Below are 19,957 nucleotides of genomic sequence, written 5' to 3'. Positions count from 1 at the left end.
GAGCTATAGGTCAGGGATTTATATCAAATACATCCTTAAAGCGAGATGCTTTACCTAAAAGAAAATGCATTACTTCTTTTAAGAGTGTGGAACAATATGAAGTGCAAGGGATCAGGGAGATCTTTAAAGTCAGCCTGTTTTATACTAAACTCCTGTCTATATAGACAGCATTGAGCCTCAAGTATGTTGCACATGCAGTGCATACGCAAATGCTGGTTAAAAATACATGGAGAAATGCTTAATCATAGCTTTTCAGCACTGACAGACATATACAGATCAAAAGTATACACCCCCCTTTCAGAATCTGCAAAATGTAAATTCTTTTACCAAAATAAGAGGGATCATACAAAATGCATGTTATTGTTTATTTAGTACTGACCTGAATAAGATATTTCACATAAAAGATGTTTACATATAGTCTACAAGAGAAAATAATAGTTGAATTTATAAAAATAACAAAAGTTTACATCCCCTTGATTCTTAATACTGTTTTTACCTGAATGATCCACAGCTGTTTTTTGTTTAGTGATAGTTGTTCATGAGTCCCTTGTTTGTCTTGAACAGTTAATTTGCCTGCTGTTCTTCAGAAACGTCCGTCAGGTCCCACAAATTCTTTTTTTTTTTTTTTTTTTTTTAGCATTTTTGTGTATTTAAACCCTTTTCAACAATGACTGTATGATTTTGAGATCCATCTTTTCACACTGAGAACAACTTGGGACTTATATGCAACTATTACTGAAGGTTCAAATGTTCACTGATGCTCCAGAAAGAAAAAACATGCAATAAGAAAACTTTTGAACAGAAATGGCGATGTGTACATTTTTCTTATTTTACCCAAATATCATATTTTTCTTTTAGTACTGCCCTTCAGAGGCTACAGAAGATACTTAAATGTTTCCCAGAAGACAAAATAAATTAAATTCAAATTCTTTAAATTCTAAATGCATGTTTTTTCCTTCTGGAGCATCAGTGAACGTTTAAACCTTCTGTAATAGTTGCATATGAGTCCCTCAGTTGTCCTCAGTTTGAAAAGATGGACCTCAAAATTGTACAGTCATTGTTGGAAAGGGTTCAAACACACAAAAATGCTGGAAAATGCTGGAAAAAAAATTGTGCAACCTGAAGGATTTTTCTAAAGAAAAACAGGCAGTTTAACTGTTCAGGACAAACAAGGGACTCAAGAACAACTATCACCAAAGAAAAAAAAAAAAAACAGCTGTGGATCATTCAGGTAACAACACATTAAGAATCAAGCATATGAAAACTTTAGAACGGGGTCATTTTTATAAATGTAACAATTATTTTCACTTATGGACTATATGTATGTAACATGCATTTACTGTAGTATGATTCCTCTTATTTGGGTAAAATAATTAACATTTTGCAGATTCTGAAAGGGGGTGTATACTTTTGACCTCAACTGTAGGTCACCTTATTCACCATCTTTGATTTATTCACCAAGCCTGTTGCATTCTAGGATTGTATTCTCTCTGTAAAGGCTAAAATCTGGCTAAAGCAAGGCAGCCTAACTTTTAAACCAGTCGTTTTGTCAGAAGTGCACCTACGATGCCTAAAAAATCCTGTCTAGGTAGGCGGTGTGCATATTTTTAACGAGCAACATCTATTTCAGACTCTTCAAATCAGCGAATTCTGTAATGATTTACTAACATTACTGTTTCCATTTAAGTAAAATGCTGTGTAACGTTATATATGTTGAATTAATTATTAATTTAACGAACAAATCATCACCTGCTTCAAAATTAATACTGTTAATAACAAATAAAATAAACGAATTAATAACGAAAGTATTGTTGAAACAAGCAGTTAACCTACAGAATGACACAAACCGTGAATAACTGTCCTAAGATCGTAGCTCCCTAGGATTTCTGAGCTTATCTCTCCAGCAGGAGCTTCCATTACCCAGTCAATGAATGTGTAAACAGTGGCATCGGGCTTCCTGTGATCTCTGATAGGACGGTCCAGCATCAGGCCCCTGTCCTCTTTCTCTCGTCTCTATTTGTCTGGTTCTCTTATCGTCTCTCCTCTGCTCTACACTCCTCATCAATCCCAGGTTTCACTTGTGAGTGTCGGTCACCCTCCAGCTGAGTTCTGATTGGCCCGCTGCGGTCAACAGAACCTGAGACCATATGGACTCACATGAACCCAAACACATCCAACAAGCACATTAAAGAGGCCACTTTTGTAAACACTTATCATATTACTCACTAAATCATTTCTAAACCTTTAAGACATTTTCTTTAAGACAGACTTGTTTAGTTTCACAAACAAGTCTCAAGCCTAGTCCCAGACTAAAATGTAAATCTGAGCTGTTTCAACTGAAAGAAACTTGCACTGACTGATCTTAAAATATATCAGTGCCTTTGTTTTGTCTCAAGATGCACACCAGTAATGTTTTTTCTAAGGCACATTTATAAAAATTACTTAAATGTCCTAACTGAACTATGGCCTAGTCCTGGCTTAGTCTAAGCCCTGTCTGTGAAACCAGGCCCATATCTAGAAAATATAAATTACCATTAATTGGAGTAAAGCTGAAATCAAAATAAAATATACATATCAGATGAAAAAACTTCAATGAAAATTAGAAATGTCACCTTGGCAGCATTTGCTACTGTACCTTTAAGAAGTCCATATTTAATGAGCTCATGGAAATAATGTCATAAGCATAACATATATACTTCCCTAGTAGTGCAAAAAACAGGGTTATTATTGCTAAATAAAATTAAAACTAATAATAATTGTTATTAATAAATTTTAGTTAATAAATTTTTATTAATTGGAGTAAAGCTGAAATATTGGATTAATTATTTTTTATTTAAAATAAAAGTAAAACTAAGAAGATACATAGAAAACTAAAAAAAATTGACAAGCACAAAATTAAAACAAAAGCGTAAAATATTACAAAATCAGTGGTGTTTTTGTTATCTAAGCCTATTAAATAAAAAATATACATATTAAATGAAACATTTAAAACAAACAAACAAGAAAATAAAACAATGAAAATTAGAAATGTCACCTTGGTAAACAAATTGAAAAAAATAGTTTATATAGTATATATAAATGACAAAAGCACATAAAATTAAAATTAAAACTCATTAGCATAAAATGTATAGTTTAGTACAGTGGACTAAGTAACTAAATAAGCATTGTTTTTGTTAACTAAAACTATTACATTTAAAAATATTATTATTATTAATAATAATAATATCAAATAATAATAATAATAATAATAATACACAAATGAATTATTAATTAATAATTAATTAAAAATAATTAAAAATAACAATTATTATTAATAAAAAATAATATAAAAAAAACTAATAAAAATGACAAAAGCACAAAATTAAAATTGTCATAAGCATCAAATATTGCAAAATCAGTATTGTTTTTGCTAAGGCTATTAAATAAAAAATAAGAATTAAAAATGTAAACGTAAAAAAAAAAAAAAACTACTAAAACCGAAAAACAAAGCGATATATATTAAAAGGTGACATTATATATTAAAAAAATTATAAAAATGACAAAAGCACATAAAATTAAAATGAAAACTCATAAGCATAAAATGTATAGTTTGGTTTAGTAGACTAAGTGACAATCAGCATTGTTATTGTTAAATAAAAATATTAAATTGAAAACTCCTAATACTACTACTACTACTAATAATTAATATTAATTAAAGCTGCGAGCAGCGATGAACGGGCCCTCGCACCCGGGCTCACCGCCGACCGGTGGCTTCAGGAAAACAGCAATCGGTGGGCAGTATGCTTTTAATACAGTAAATATAGAAAAAATATGTCATAAGTCATTTAAATGTGCCAAAATTGCTGCTGCCAGCTGGTGGCGTTATGCCTATAACTGATTATTGACATGTAGATGTGTTCAGGCCAGCACTATTATCAAACATATGAAGTTTGGTGCAGATTGACCTTGGTGTGTTTGAGTTAGTGAAATATATGAGATATCCTGCTGCCAACAGGTGGCGCTATGATAATATCTGAATATTGGTCTTTAGGTGTCTTCAGGCCAGGACTCTTACCAAACCTGTGAATTTTGTGGCAGATCAGACATTTTCAGGCTAAGTTATAACCACTTCTATGTCTATGCAGAAACATCAAACTTTGTCAGGCCACCACGGACATGCCCTTTAATGAAAACTCAAGATCTTCACAATTTAACATCTCTAAGGCCTCAAGATCAGACTGACCAAATATAATGTTGATTTAATTAAATGCAATCAATGCAAGGACTTCAGATAGATGCCAACTGTGAACCAGTATGCTACAAATAAGAACATGTATTTCATGATGATAGCAAAATGTTATTATTGCTTCCTTTATATCCACCACTTCTGCTTAAATGTCATTGTTACCTATCTGTACAATTTTTGTATAATATATTTTTGTATAAAATCAATTGTTGTCATAACTAAGAATCAATAAGGAAGACGGTGCCCAGTTGGCACATGCATTCACAGTAACCATCTGCTAGTTTGGATTTTAAGTTTACAGAATTGAAAGGGTTACACTTTAAAATCAACACACAGACACATACACACAAAATATAAAATGTTGCCATCCAGTTTCATTTGTTAAAATTAACTATATCAGTTAACATGACCAATAAATAAATAGCATTTATTAATGTTAATTAATATTAAGCTAAAAAAAGTATTCATATAAAGTTTATGTACTGTGAATTAACATGAACATGAACACAGTTCATGTGGGTGTACAGCAATACACAATAAAGTGCTCTATAAACGCTTCATTCTTTCAAAATATCTTTAAAAATCAAGTTGAGTATTTTAACGGGGTGATACATATATATAACTGATCTTAAAATTATGGTTTTCAGATGTTTTGAAGAGATAACAGTAACGTTTGTTTTGTTGTCAAAGTTTGTCTTAATTTTTTATTATTATGATTTTATATTCAATAAATAACACTATGTAAATATTGTCTATCAATGAAGATAAATTGATCATGCTAAAAAGTTGTATTTTTTAAAATCTTTTGCTATGTGACTGAATAGGACAAGTTCATGGTACAGTTAAGTAAAAAATAAATAAAAAACAACAACTGCAAAAAATGAACAATGAAAGACTTAGTGACCCTTTATATTTTCTCAAAATATCAGACTCTCAAAGATCAGACATATTTATGTAATTACACTACATACAGTATGTGCATTTTGTTCAAAGATGGTCTGTAGGATGGCTCTCTACTCTGTCACCCTCTCTGCCTCTCACCCCTCCCCCCTGCAATAATGAGCTTCTCTGTGCCTGACTGAACGCACACACATACTGTAGAGACATTCACCAGAGTGACAGCAGGTTTATGAGTTCTTTTTTTAATTTTCTTTAATTCATAGAAGCTTGTATACATTTTTTATTTCCAGCACTTGCTCAGAATGATTAGATCTCTGTGTGAAAAAAGTTTTAAAGAGTTTGGATGCTGCAATTTAAAGATATAAAAATATTTTTTACTATATCTTTAAAAAATCACCACGTCCACACCGTTCAAGATATCCAAAATCCGGTCGCAATTTAACATCTTCAGAATATTCTCTTCATGTTAAAAAAGTTTGGTGTGAACAGCTGGTTGTTCTTAGAAGTAGTGTGCATTTGTTTACAGCCTGATTTTTCCAAAAATCCACATTCAAATCAAAATAGCCGGCTTCCTGTTGGTCTCAGCTAATGAGTTTGATTTAGAAATTTGTCCAAATTGATGAGATTAATATATGTACAGAGTTTAGTGACTGTAGGAAAAACTAACCCCCCAACTTTTGTCAAAAGATGGCGCTATAGAGTGCCTGCTCCACGCCCATTTATGACCTTTTGCCAGTGTCTAACTATCATAAATATTGATGTGTGTGTTGAGTTTCATGAAATTCTAAGCATGTTAACTGCCTCGAAAAGACAGGAATCTAATTTTAAAGTTTGACATGTTGCCATGGCAACAGCATTCGATTTATCATCGACCCCTTTACATATTCTTATCGGCCGTGTTTTGACATGATTTTGATGAAGTTTAAAGAAAATCGAGTAAAATTAAGAGGCTGATATCAAAGCATTTTGAAAATGACACACTTCCTGCTGCCAGTTGGTGGCGCTATAACTTTGACTCATAATAGTCGCATTTATGGAATCGGCATCATACAACGAACAAACTGGTGAAGTTTCATCAGAATCAGGCAATGTGGTCAACAGTTATTAGACACTTCCTGTTTCTCATTTCTCGCCATAACTTTGTCGCCTTGCCACGGCCAAACCGTTCGAGATATCAAAAATCTCCTCGCAATTTAGCGTCCCCAATGTCTTGAGATCATGCTGACCGAGTTTGGTGACAATCCTATAGAATTCCTGGGAGGAGTACGTTAAATTCCAGAGCATGCGCTTTTTAAACAGCCCTAAATATCTCACTTCCTGTTGCGTGGAGCCCATGACATAGAGTACAAAAGTTGTTTGGCTCAGTGAGATCTATATGTGTACCGAGTTTCATATCAATACATGCAAGTATGTGTGCGCAGTACATCAAGTTTTCAAACTGTGTTCCAGGGGGCGCTGTAGAGGCCCTGAACCACGCCCGGGTCCCAGCCTCTTTGGCGTCCTGATGGCCGCAGATTCCGACGTGTGTGCAAATTTTCAAGAGTTTTTGAGTATGTTAAGGCCCCCAAAAGTGCCCGGAAGGTTGAAAAAAAGAAAAAAAAAAAAAAAAAAAAAAAAAAAAAAAATAATAACCCTTAGAAGAACAATAGGGCCTTCGCCCTTTTGGGCTCGGGCCCTAATAATTAATAATAATAATAATAATAATAATATAAAATTAATAATACAAATTAATATTTAAAAACAACAACTAAAATAATTATTAATAAAACAAAAACAATATTAAAAACAGTTATAAAAATAAGAGAAGCACATAAAATTAAAACTGTCATAAGCATAAAATGTATAGTTTAATATAGTGGACTCAGTGACTAAATCAGTATTGTTATTGTTAACTAAAACTATAAAACTATAAAAAAATATATTAGATAAAAAATTTGATATGAAAATTTCCCTTGGCAGCTAATTGAAATGGGCTAAAGAAAAAAAAAATACTAAAACTGAAATAAATATATACATACATAAAACCCAAAATGAATAATATAAGCACATAAAATTTAAATGAATATTAAAACTAAAGTAAAAAACCCTAATTCAAAATATGAATAAATACGATAATTATATATTGTAATTAACACTAAAATAACACAAATACAGAATAATTTGTGAATGTCATACAGGTCATACAGCATGTAAAAGCGCTTATGGTTGTAACATGTTTTCTAAGTCATTTTGCTACTTAGTTTTATGTTTTAAGAATGGATAATGTCTATAGTATAATATAGTACATCATAAACTTTTAATTGGCATAAAAAAAATCTAATGAATAATACCATGTAGCTTATAGTTGTATATATAAATGTTCCTTTGAGTCGTGTGAAATCGAGCAGAGGATGTATGGTTTAGTGTGTGTGTGTGTGTGTGTGTGTGTGTGTGATGGCACAGGCAGGTGTGCAGCTCACCTGGGGCCTCGATCAGCTGTTTATATATTCCCAGGAACGCAGACTCCGCCTCCTTACTGCGCTGGCTCAACGCAACCACCTGCAGCAGAGAGATGAGCTCATCAATCCAGGACACACTTAAGGGCCACGCAACACATAATAAAACACCCCAGTCAATAATTCTGCTCCATATGTTGATGCCGCAGAGCTACAAATGAACAGAGCAAAGTTTATTCCAGTACTTAAACAGAGAAAAACATTAGTGTGATCGCTCTCAAGGAAAACTCGCTCTAATAAAGTCACCAGTGCAGGAAAGCATCCGATACTCCGACAAATAGACCAGAGACTCCACATAACAGCTTCACTCATCACAACACAAGAATATGTTTGGAATTGCATTATATATATAGTATACAGAAATACATGGACACCAGTAATCTAATTAATGACCTTATTCTGAATAAGACAATAATATGATTAAGCTGTTTACATGAGTTGCTTTTAGAATATTCCTTTCATGTTCCCGTTTTACATGTTATAGTACATAGATCGATTAATGACACGTTAGGACGTCGTTAGGTCCACACGCGACGCTATCAGTTCATCTTCGTTATTGACTTTTGAATGTTTCGATTTTAATTTTACAAAAGCTTGAAGTGGCTCTGGACATATGCAACACATTTTTTAAAATGTGTGAGTTAAAATTTGCCGTGGTCGCATTTGTGCGAGTGCATGCTGAGCTGCTCCAAAGTGTCTGCTCCATACAGCGAGCGTTTCAGAGCCAGTCAGTTTTGAGGAAAAAAAAAAAAAAACGCAAGCACGGTCACCGAAAGCCAGTTTAGTTTTACTGTTTTTTTTTTAAACCCCTGTTATCTTTGCCGTTTACCTCACATTACGCTTTAGAGGCTTTCTTTTATTTTTTATTAATTAATTTGATTGCTCAGTGTTTGCGCGCCCTGTAATACATTTTTTAGTCGGCATATAACACAGCATGTGATGGAGTCCATGCCTCGTCTTTTTTGTTAATAAATGCTATATAAGCTAGTTTTGTTTTATTGTTGTTGTGCTGTTTAATTAAAAATAACAAATCCATCTTTTAGGAATTTGTTTTAATCTTAAAATTGATAGGTCTAGGTGTAGCCTATATGTGACCCTGGACCACAAAACAAATCTTAAGTCGCTGGGGTATATTTGTAGCAATAGACAAAAATACATTGTATGGGTCAAAATTATTGATTTTTATTTTATGTCAAAAATCATTAGGAAATTAAGTAAAGATCATGTTCCATGAAGATTTTTTTGTAAAATTCCTACTGTAAACCTATCAAAATGTAATTTTTGATTAGTAATATGCATTGTTAAGAGCTTAATTTGGACAAATTTAAAGGTGATTTTCTCAGTATTTTGATTTTTTGCACCCTCAGATTCCAGATTTTCAAATAGATGTATCTTGACCAAATATTGTCCTATCCTAACAAACCATATATCAATAGAAAGCTTATTTATTGAGCTTTCATATGATGTATATATCTCAGTTTTGTAAAATTTTACCTTATGACTGGTTTTGTGGTCCAGGGTCACATATATGTAGGCAAAACCAAGATCATGAATTCGAAAAGCATCCTAAGATATTCCAATAGCAGAAATCCCGTTCACAAAATTAAAATCACAAATACAACAAATGAAAAAGAACGGGTTGAATGTTAACTACGTTACCATAAAACTATAAATTATGATAACAGACAAACTATTTATCAGCAATGAGCATTGATTAATCCCATGTTGCAGCAAAAAAATAAATAAATAAATAAAAATGAAACCAAAGCATATACACGACACGTGTGACCAACTGAGAGAGTTATGCTGCGTTCCAGGCATCCCGTTACCCGTGTTTTTCCAAACTTCTACCCGTGAAAGTGCACCCGAACGGCAGTCAAACCCGTGACTTCCCACCTGTGAACTCATACTAGATCTCGTACTCCCAGTTCCGAGTTCTGACGTAACATAGCCAGAGCCTCTAGGGGTGCGGTGTTTATGCAAGTGGCACACGGTGGAAAAATAGAGTTCAGGACAATATAACGTTGCAATCAAATTATTAATAATATAAAAATAATAAATGCGCTCAGGCCGTTTGGCGTGACTTGCCTGAAACGCTACAAAGTCCTGAGTCGTGGTTTAAAGTTGTGATTTACGAGCCCAAAAACCTGCCTGGAAGACCACCTGTCTTAATTCGATTTGTGTTTACTCCAATTATGACTTTAGTCGGATTAAATTAATCAAAAATCTCCGTTTACATGGTTGCTTCTTAATCAGAGTATTGTCTTAATCGCGTTAAAATCGGAATATTGTTGTCCATGTAAACGTACTCACTGTTAATTCATACAAATAATTTTAATGGTTTTAAAATAGGTTTCATTTTCATGCAAAATTTAATGTCTCTTCAACTCATCTAGGCTGCATTTATTTGATTAAAAATACAGTGAAAACCGTGAAATATTATTACAATTTAAAATAACTGCTTTCTATATGAATATATTGTAAAATGTAATTTATTCCTGTGACCAAAGCTGAATTTTCAGCATCATTATTCCTTTAGTGTCACATGATCCTTCAGAAATCATTCTTAATAAGCTGATTATTATCTATATTGAAAACAGTTCATATGTTTGGGGAAACTGTGACACATTTATTTGAACCTGAGTCCATATGGTACCTTAAAGGTACATATTAATATCTAAAAGGTACAAAAATGCACCTTTCGAAATGGATCCACCTTAGTGCCAGCTTTTGTACCTTTTTTCTCTGCGAGTGTATAAAGGCTGTATGTGTGTGTCTGTGAGACAGAAATGAAGAGTAAATTGCTGCTGAGGGCTCTGGGTCTTTGCTGGACTACTGTGCACAATGAAGCCAGGTCAGATTCGAGCAGAACCTCGACTAACCCGACCCGTCACCCCTGCTATTCTCCTCTCCACAGGTGACTCAAACCAATTACGGATTCATTAAGGAAGAGCGGGAGCAGAATGGGCCGCCACCTGGCCCCATAGAGAGGGCACCTGTGCCTGTGGATATGTGGGTTAGAGCTCCAAAGACCACACAGAAGACCTCCAAAACAACAGCGTTCCACTCCAGCCGCTCGCGCTCGGCCCGTCATTGAGATTCTGGTGCGCACTGGAGGGGAGGTTACTGCTCAAATCGCGCGGGCCAGGCCCCTGACGGGACGCTCGCTGCCCATGTGAAATGCGAGCAGACAGGCCTGCGGGTGAAGGGATGAGGCCGGTGCGATGCCAGGTTTGAGACGGGAGAACAGAGACTCAACAGAAATCAAATGTAAAGTCCTGCATATTCAGATCAAATCATCATTGCTTGACTCAAAGGATGTTTTGTATTGAAGTAAATAAAAGTGTGTTGGGTAAGAAAAAAAAAAAAAAAAGGTTGATGGCTGTAGTTAAACACTGTTGAACATACTGTGAAGTATTCATGAGTGGATAAAGTCAAGAACTGATCTGGGTCATACTAACTAAAAAAGACACATGCAATGCAAAAAACGGTTATATAATTAATTTAAATAAAGGTAAAAATAAAAAATAAAAAAATCAAGATGAAGCAGATTTTAAGACTGTAAAAGAATATTACAATTATATACACACACCACACACACACACACACACACACACACACACACACACACACACACACACACACACAGTACATTGTCTTTTTTAACTAATTAATTTAATTGACTAGTTTTATTTATTTGTATTAATTCAGGAAAATAACTAATTATTCTAATCCATGCTAATTATTCTAATTTATTTCTATTAGTTTTAGGGTGTAACAATGACAATTTTGGGACTTTTTTTTTTTAAGTACACAAAATAAATAAATAAATCCTAAAAAGACAAGATATGCATAAAGAAAGAACATTAAGCATTTTTTGGACTGTTTGTAGAAGCATATTGCAATGGTTGTAGATATTATATAGTGGTCCTAAAACAGGGGATTTATTTTCATGCAAAGTATAATTTATTTCAGTGTTGTTTTCGTCAACGATGACGAAATCATTTCGTTGACGCCACTTTTTTTCATGACGATAACGAGACGATGACGAGATAAAAATGGCTCGTTGATGACTAAAACATGACGAGACGTGTGTGAGTTTTCGTTGACAAGACGAGAATAGACGAAAATGTTAGTGGGTGGTCCGTCAGACGTTTAAAATGCATGACATTTCTGCTTATTGTGCATGCCAATTAAAACTTAAAAAGTATCTGACGCTATGGCAAGCCGTTTTAGCATTAAATACTCTTTGCCATACTAGTATGGCAAGCCGTTTTAGCATTCCATCCTTGTTTGTCTTTTATGTTCTAAAACATTCCTTCATTATTGTAATTATTGGTGAAAATAGTCGATCCGGAAGCTCACATTGTGTTGAACTATAGATCTGCTATTTTCAGAACTTATAAGTGACACTACTCAACAGCAAAATACTTACTGACCTACATTCATTTGTTAAAAGACTACTTTTTCCCCTTTTTTTGACTAAAACTAGACTAAAACCTTTTTGACTTTTCATCGACTAAAACTAGACTAAAACCTTTTTGACTTTTAGTCGACTAAAATTGGACTAAAACTATCACATATAGAAGTGACTAAAATTTGACTAAAACTAAGAAGCATTTTAGTCCAAAAGACTAAGACTAAATCTAAGATGGTTGTCAAAAACAACACTGATTTATTTCCACTGATTTTAGGGTGAATAATGAGGAGATGCTGCAATTCTGGGACATATTTATTCCAAAAAAACAGAAACAAACATATTTTAAAACTAATAATAAATAAATAAACTAATTCTTAAAATTAAAATTGTGTTTTTGATTTTACTTTTAAAAGGTTAATTGATTTATTAATTTGATTACTTTATTTGTTTGTATTTAATCATGAAAATCATTTTAATTGTCTTAAAAATAGGCTTCATTTTCAAACAAAATATAATTTATTTCTATTGGTTTTAGGGTGAAAGAAGAAAAAGATGCAATTCTGGTATATATTTTTTCCAAAAAAAAAAAAAAAAAAAAAAATTAAATCAAGAAATAAATTCTAAAAATAAAAAAAATTAAAAAAATATATTTTGCATAAAGAAAATGATGCATTTTTTTTCTACAGTTTGTAGAAGCATATTGCAATGGTAACGGTATATTGCAATTGCAATTGTTGCAATGGTTATAGAAATGATATAATGGTCCTAAAAATAGGATTTATTTTCATGCAAAATATAATTTATTCCATTGTTTTTTTTTTAACTAATAATAAATAAATAAATAAACAAGTTCTAAAAAAAAAATCATTTTTTCTGATTTTAATTTTCAAAGGTTAATTAATTTATTAGTTTTACCAATTTATTTATTTACATTACATACATAAATTATATATTTTTCCAATAAATAAATAAATAAATAAATAAATAAATACATTAATGAATTAATTAATTAATCAATCAAGAAATAAATTCTAAAAAGAAAAAAAGATGTAGCAATTCTGGAACACATTTATTTACAAATTAAACATAAATAAATAAATTCCCCCAAAAAATTGGATAAGAAATTAAATTTTGCATAAAGAAAATGAAGAATATTTTAAGAATATTTGTAGAAGCATATTGTGATTTCATGCAAACTGTATTTTATTTCTATTAGTTTTAGGGTGAAAAACTAAAAGATGTTGCAATTCTGAGTCATAAAAAATTTCCAAAAAATAATAAAGTGTATACTTTTTTGTTTGTATTAATTAGTACAAATAATTTTAATGGTCTTAAAAATAGGCTTCATTTTCATGCAAAATATAATTTATTTATCATTGTTTTGTGGTGAAAAATTACCCAGACATTTCTTCATGAGATTCACTGACACTAGGAAACTAAGAATGGCAGGCAGCATTCATAATATGTAAAACACTATGCAGTATGCACTGCTCTCACCTTTCAGTTAGAAATACAACTAGTTTGCACTTTTAATCAAATTTTGTGTAAAATTGAACTTGTGGAAGTCAGAATGAAAGAGGTAAGCATGTTTAAAAGGTCAAGTGCATTGCTCTGTGGGATGCAGTACTCCATGCATACTGCACATTTTGTCAAATATAGTAGTTAAATTTGCACTTTGCACACATACTACTTTATTTGAAAATAGTAGGCAGCATGGCATTCTGGAGCTGCTCAATAAGCATCATGTCGTCTGAAGCGGCGTGTCTGCCGTACGTTCAGCCTCCGCTGCCGCTGCCTCATGGAGTTCATGCAGAATAGAGCAGCTCTACAGAAATCGATACTGATACAATAGTCTCCCGCACTCGCTGTCTAAAAGCAATTGTGTTTCTCTCTTTTTTTCCCCCTTTTTTCTCTCTTTCTCTTTTTTCCAAGACATGACATTCAGTTGCTCCATCAGCACTGGAGCTCACATACAACAAACACAAGCCAATAGATGTAAGGGTAGAGAGCGTGTGAGATGCATCTGCACAAGTGATTAGTGGTGTTGTCCAATGCCACAAAAACATGTTTAAGACTACGCATGTCTCAACTTTAAACCTAAAATATGTCTTTTTTTCACAGAATTTAAATTTTTTGAAAGACTCCCCCATCTGCCATTGGTCAGGCCAAAAGGTAGCCCCGCCCCCAAACTCGTGCCATTGGTCGAGACAGAAGTTGACAAATCTGACTGTTTTAAAATACGTCAAACTGTAAGTGACCTACAGTCAATTAAAACAACTATTTTTCAAAAAAACTGAATTCAGAAACAATTTCAGAAATTTTGCACACAGAATTGTGTACACTGAAAAATAAATTGGTGCTCAGAAATTGCTAGTAAATTTCACAAAAAATTGTGAAATGCACTCTACTAATCTTTGTTTTATTTACAACTTAAAGAAAAATAGCTTTGGGAAAAAAAACTTGGTGTAGAAAAAATTTTCAATCAGAAAATGCTAGTAAATTTCACAAATAATTGCAAAGAAACGTCAACACTGAAGTGAATGTGAAATTTTATTGTAAACTGAAATAGTATTTTCTTGCGAAATACTCTGCAATAATCTTTTTTTAAAGAAGTTATGGAAAAAAATTGTGTACACTGAAAAAAACTTGGTGTAGAAATTCACAAATTCACAAAAAATTGCAAAGGAAAATCAAATAACATTGAAATAAATGTGAATTTTTGAAGTAGAAATTCTGAAATAGTATTTTCTTGTGAAATGCACTCCAACAATCTTTGTTTTATTTACAACTTAAAACAAAAAATAGTGTACACTGGAAAAATACTAGTAAAATTCACAAATAATTGCAAAGAAATGTCAAATAACATTGAATTAAATGTGAAATTTTGAAGTAGACAGTCCTTAAACAGAATGTCTTGTCAAATGCACTCCAAGCTTAGGGGAAAAATTGTGTAGACTGGGAAAAAAAACGTGGTGTAGAAACAATTTTCACTCAGAAATTGCTAGTAAACTGCATAGAAACGGCAAACAACATTGAATTGAATGTTACATTTTAAAGTAAAAAGACTGAAATTGTATTTTCTTGCAAAACATACTCCATTAATCTATATTTACAACTTTTTCATAGTGTATCTGGTGTTTTTCAGTATTCTGACTCTTATTAGAGACTAAAAATGTGCTTATTTATTTTTTCCCCTACAGCGAGCATTTGCAGTCAGGACTGGAAACATGAATGAATGGCGCACAGACTGTCTCACATATGGCCAGATAATCATGCAAAGATAAATCCCTGTAATTCTGCACAAGACAACAAAGATTTCCTTATGAATTTACACAAGACGAAGAGCCATTTCAGCCTCCATTTTTCAAGGATATAATGACTTATTAGACAAAAGCATCATCACTATGATCACCATCATCCTCCTCATAACATGTTACACTAATATTTTACGTAGATCTTCATCATCTAATGAGAGAACACACAGATTACCTCCAACATCACACCATTAACCCATCTCAACTCCAGCGCACAGACATCAATTACACACACACACACACACACACACACACACACACACACACACACACATGCCGGTGGTTAGTATGCATGTGAACGCTCCACGTCACTAATCCAGCATCCATCACTCCTGAGACAATCTTAAGTCCAGACAACATACGACAGCACTGTTATATGCTGCATAAAATCATACTGAATATTGATTTACATAGATAACAGCAATTTTAGATCACTCATTTCATGACAAATCATTTAGCATGATCTTTTAAAATACAAGTTTGATACTAAAAACACAGGGTAACCCTCAAAACATCCTCCTTTTTGTATGTATTTAAAGCAAACTACAAAAACTAATCTATTCTGATTTTTTTTTTTTTGCACTAGCAGTTAAATGTTTTTGAACAGAATGATTTTTAATGTTTTTGTAAAGAACTCTCTTCTGCTCACCAAGCTTGCATTTATTTGATTTAAAGTACAGCAAAAATACTAAAAATTTTGAAATATTTTTACTATTTAAAATAACTGTTTTCTATTTGAATATATTATGAAATGTAATTTATTCCTGTGATTCAAAGATTAATTTTCAGCATCATTAATACAGTCTTCAGTGTCACATGATCCATTCTAATATGATTTGCTGTTCAAGAAATATTTATTATCAGTATTTAAATTAGTTGAGTACAACTTTTTCCAGGATTCTTTGATGAATAGAATGATTCACAGATCAGCATTTATCTGAAATAAAAAGCTTTTCTAACATTATACACTGTACCATTCAAAAGCTTGGAGTCAGTATCATTTTTTTGGGAAAGAAATGATAGAAATTAATACTTTTATTTAGCAAGGATGCTTTAAATTGATCAAAAGTGAAGATAAAGACATTTGTAATGTTGCAATGCTGTTCTTTTGCACTTTCCATTCATCAAAGAAACCTGAAAAAATTCCACTCAGCTGTTTTCAATGAAATAGTAATAATATTTTTTTTGAGCAGCAAATCAGCATATTTTCTGAAGGATCATGTGACACTGAAGACTGGAGTAATGATGCTAAAAATTCAGCTTGGAAATCAAAGGAATAAAAACATTTTAAAATATATTCAAATATAAAACAGTTATGTTAAACAGTAAAAATATTTCAATATTTTACTGTTTTTGCTGTATTTTGGATAAAATAAATTCAGGCTTGGTGAGCAGAAGAGACTTCTTTAAATCATAGTAGTTATGCTTAGAACATCAGCTGCAGAAAGACATAAAAAAATATTTAAAATATGATATCCACCACAAAATGTTGTTAAACTACAGTAAGCATATAATTTGAGATGTAATGGACATTTATTGCTTTAGAAAACAGTTCAGAAAAACAATTCTCTAATTACCTTAGCAAGAAAGTTAAAGTGGATTTTAAGGAAGTTCACAAGGCCAGAAGTGTCCAAAGTTGAAACAGCCGTGTCTGACACGACCCCTTTTATAATTCTGAGAAAAGTTTATAGTAATTTCTTCTTTTAGTTTGTAAAAGCAGACCTCAGCACTGCACGTCTTCTGTTACTTTATAATTACAGCTTCAAAGCGCCCAGAACTTCAGGATACTTTAGTCCCACAACTTAAAGCAGCGATCTGCCAAATTTCAAAGGTATAATTTAGTTTCCACATAAAACACGCTCCAGCATTCACTGACTAATTTCTCATTTGCACAAACGAAGAGGAAAAAATCAAATGCTCGACTGCCAAAAGCATCTGTGGTTGAATCCCGTAATTAATTTGAAAACAGAAACTCTGCTTAATTTCCAGAATCTGTGAATGTGTTTTTACATGTGCAAACTTTTTGTGCAACTTGTGCGAGCGGGCCAAGAGGAGCACGAAGACAAAGTCAGCGCAAAAGAACGAAAATGTGACCAAAAAAGGAGTGTGAGCAAGAAATGAAGGCAGAGAGGCTCCAATAAAGACTAGCAATTAGCAATTATACACTCATCAATTACAATTATCACAACTGGTGATTATGCAATTAGCAGTGAATCATCACTTTTTAGCCCTGATGGCTGAACATTTCAGATGCGCTACAGAAAGAGTTTGGGTTTATGAGGAAAAAGAGTCAGATTGAGTGACTTCATTCACAACTACTAAAAAGTTAATCACCATCAGTGTGAATACAAATGAGCGCTTTTAGAAAGGGACAGTTCACTCAAAAATAACATTTGCACAACCAAATGCCATCAAATAACAAATGCAAACATTTGTACAACCTTGTGTCGTTCTAAACCTGTACACTGTTATTTTCTTTTTTGTGAAAGACAAAAGGAAAAGGGTCAAATTAAACCACAAAGACACCAGCTATTCAACTGCTTATTTTTTAAAAAAAGATTATATATTATTTTATTTATTTTTAAAAAATGTATTATTGAATAATAATTATATATACATAACTAACAAAATGTTCTGTGCATAAAACAAAATATAAAAACTATATAAATAATAAAACATACATAAATTATGCATAAATTATATATGTATATTAAATATTTGTATGTAATTTACGAAGTATACAATTATAAAATGTAAAATATATACAAATGTATTAATATAAAATATAAAAATACACAAATAATATATAAATAATAAAAATATATAATAAAATAAAATGGAAAATATATATAAACAACAAAATACATAATGATAAAATATGTATGAATTCTATATATATATATATATATATATATATATATATATATATATATATAATATTTAATGTGAAATTTATGAAGTATAAAATTATAAAATGTAAAGTATAAACAAGTGTATATAATAAAAATATATTTTAATATATATACTATATATATACTGCCGCTCAAAAGATTGGGATCACGGATATTTTTAATGCTTTTTAAAGGAGACTTTTCTGCTCATGAAGGCTGCGTTTATTTGATTAAAAATATGGGAAAAAAACTACTGTGAAATGTTAACGCAATTTAAAATACTGGATTTCTATTTTAATATACTTTAAAATATAATTTATTCCTTTGATACAAAGCTGAATTTTCACCAAAATACTTTTATTCACCAAGGATGTGTTAAATTAATACAAAGTGATAGCATAGATTTACATTGTTAAAAAAAGATTTATATTTTGAATAAATGCTGTTTTTTTTTACTTGTTATTCATCAAAAAACATGAAAAAAATAGCAAAAAAATATTTGGCAGCACAACTGTTTCCAACATTGATAATTCTAATAATAAATCAGCATATTAGAATGATTTCTGAAGAATCTTATGACACTTAAGACTGGAGTAACAGCTGATGAAAATTCAGCTTTGCATCACAGGAATAAATTATATTTTAAAGCATATCAAAATAGAAACCATTGTTTTATTTTGTAATAACATTTTTTTTGCTGTATTTTTGATCAAATAAATGCAGCCTTGATGAGCATAAGAGACTTCTTTAAAAAGTAAGTCTATATATATATATATATATATATATATATATATATATATATATATATATATATATATATATATATACACACACACACACACACACACACACACACACACACACATTAAAATGTACAACTTGTCCCAACATAAATGTGACAACTTGACCTGACTGGACACAAAAAAACACTCCAGGCCCTGAGTGTGTTTCACATAATTCAATGAACAAAAGTGATAAAAGCTCATCTATATTCTGACAATAACAGTAAGCACATGCGTAAGGCAAACTATGAGTTATCCAGTGTCATGCTGGAGTAAATCTGGCGCTAGAGTTCGCGATGGACTGTGTGAAAAAGCAGCTGCTGTCTCTGAGGCGCAGAGAGAAATGAGCAACCGAAGTCCTGACACATATCCAGTCCCCACGTCAATTCCAATCAGCAGCCTGTGTCACTCACACACACACACTTACACACACACTTACACACACACACACACACACACACACACACACAGTGACAGTACCAGCCGGAGAACCAGCGCTGGTGAAACACGCTGCCCTCTGAGAGCCCAGACACACTCCACACTACAGTCTCCCGAACGTGGGTTACAGCAAACCTCTGCGGGTTTGTAAGGGAACTGCAGGGGGTTCATAAATTGTTAAAAAGCTTATAATTAAAGGTTGTATCAGCGATTTCTAGCCTGAAACATAAAGTGTCAAATTCAGCTGAGCTTTCTTCACGATCCGCTCGCTGCCTGCCCCATAAATTGTCTGTGAAAAAACCGCGTCTCTCTGGTCAGCCTAGGGTCCGAGATATGCCAAAAAAACAATCGGCACTACCAACCTTTCCACACATAAACAAACAGTGTTCCAACCAATCAGCGTCAGGGGTTTGGTGTTGTGGACTTTCGCTCCGCCTCCCTCACATCCCTGCACCAGTAGGAAAGTCCACAACACCAAACCCCTGACGCTGA

General features: G+C 32.4%; 1 protein-coding gene across 1 annotated transcript in view; it reads right to left on the bottom strand.

The window, feature by feature from the left end:
• Positions 1 to 19,957, bottom strand: part of cux2b (cut-like homeobox 2b) — a 168,875-nt gene that overhangs the window by 58,757 nt on the left and 90,161 nt on the right. The window contains exon 4 of the mRNA XM_073819893.1: positions 7,585 to 7,663. Coding sequence (XP_073675994.1) covers positions 7,585 to 7,663 — 79 coding nt within the window. The remainder of the gene's footprint in view (positions 1 to 7,584; positions 7,664 to 19,957) is intronic.

The sequence above is a fragment of the Garra rufa genome, chromosome 15 (assembly GCF_049309525.1).
Source record: "Garra rufa chromosome 15, GarRuf1.0, whole genome shotgun sequence".
Taxonomy (NCBI): Eukaryota; Metazoa; Chordata; class Actinopteri; order Cypriniformes; family Cyprinidae; genus Garra; species Garra rufa.
The sequence above is the reverse complement of the archived record's forward strand: the minus strand, read 5'-3'. Positions and strand labels throughout refer to the sequence as shown.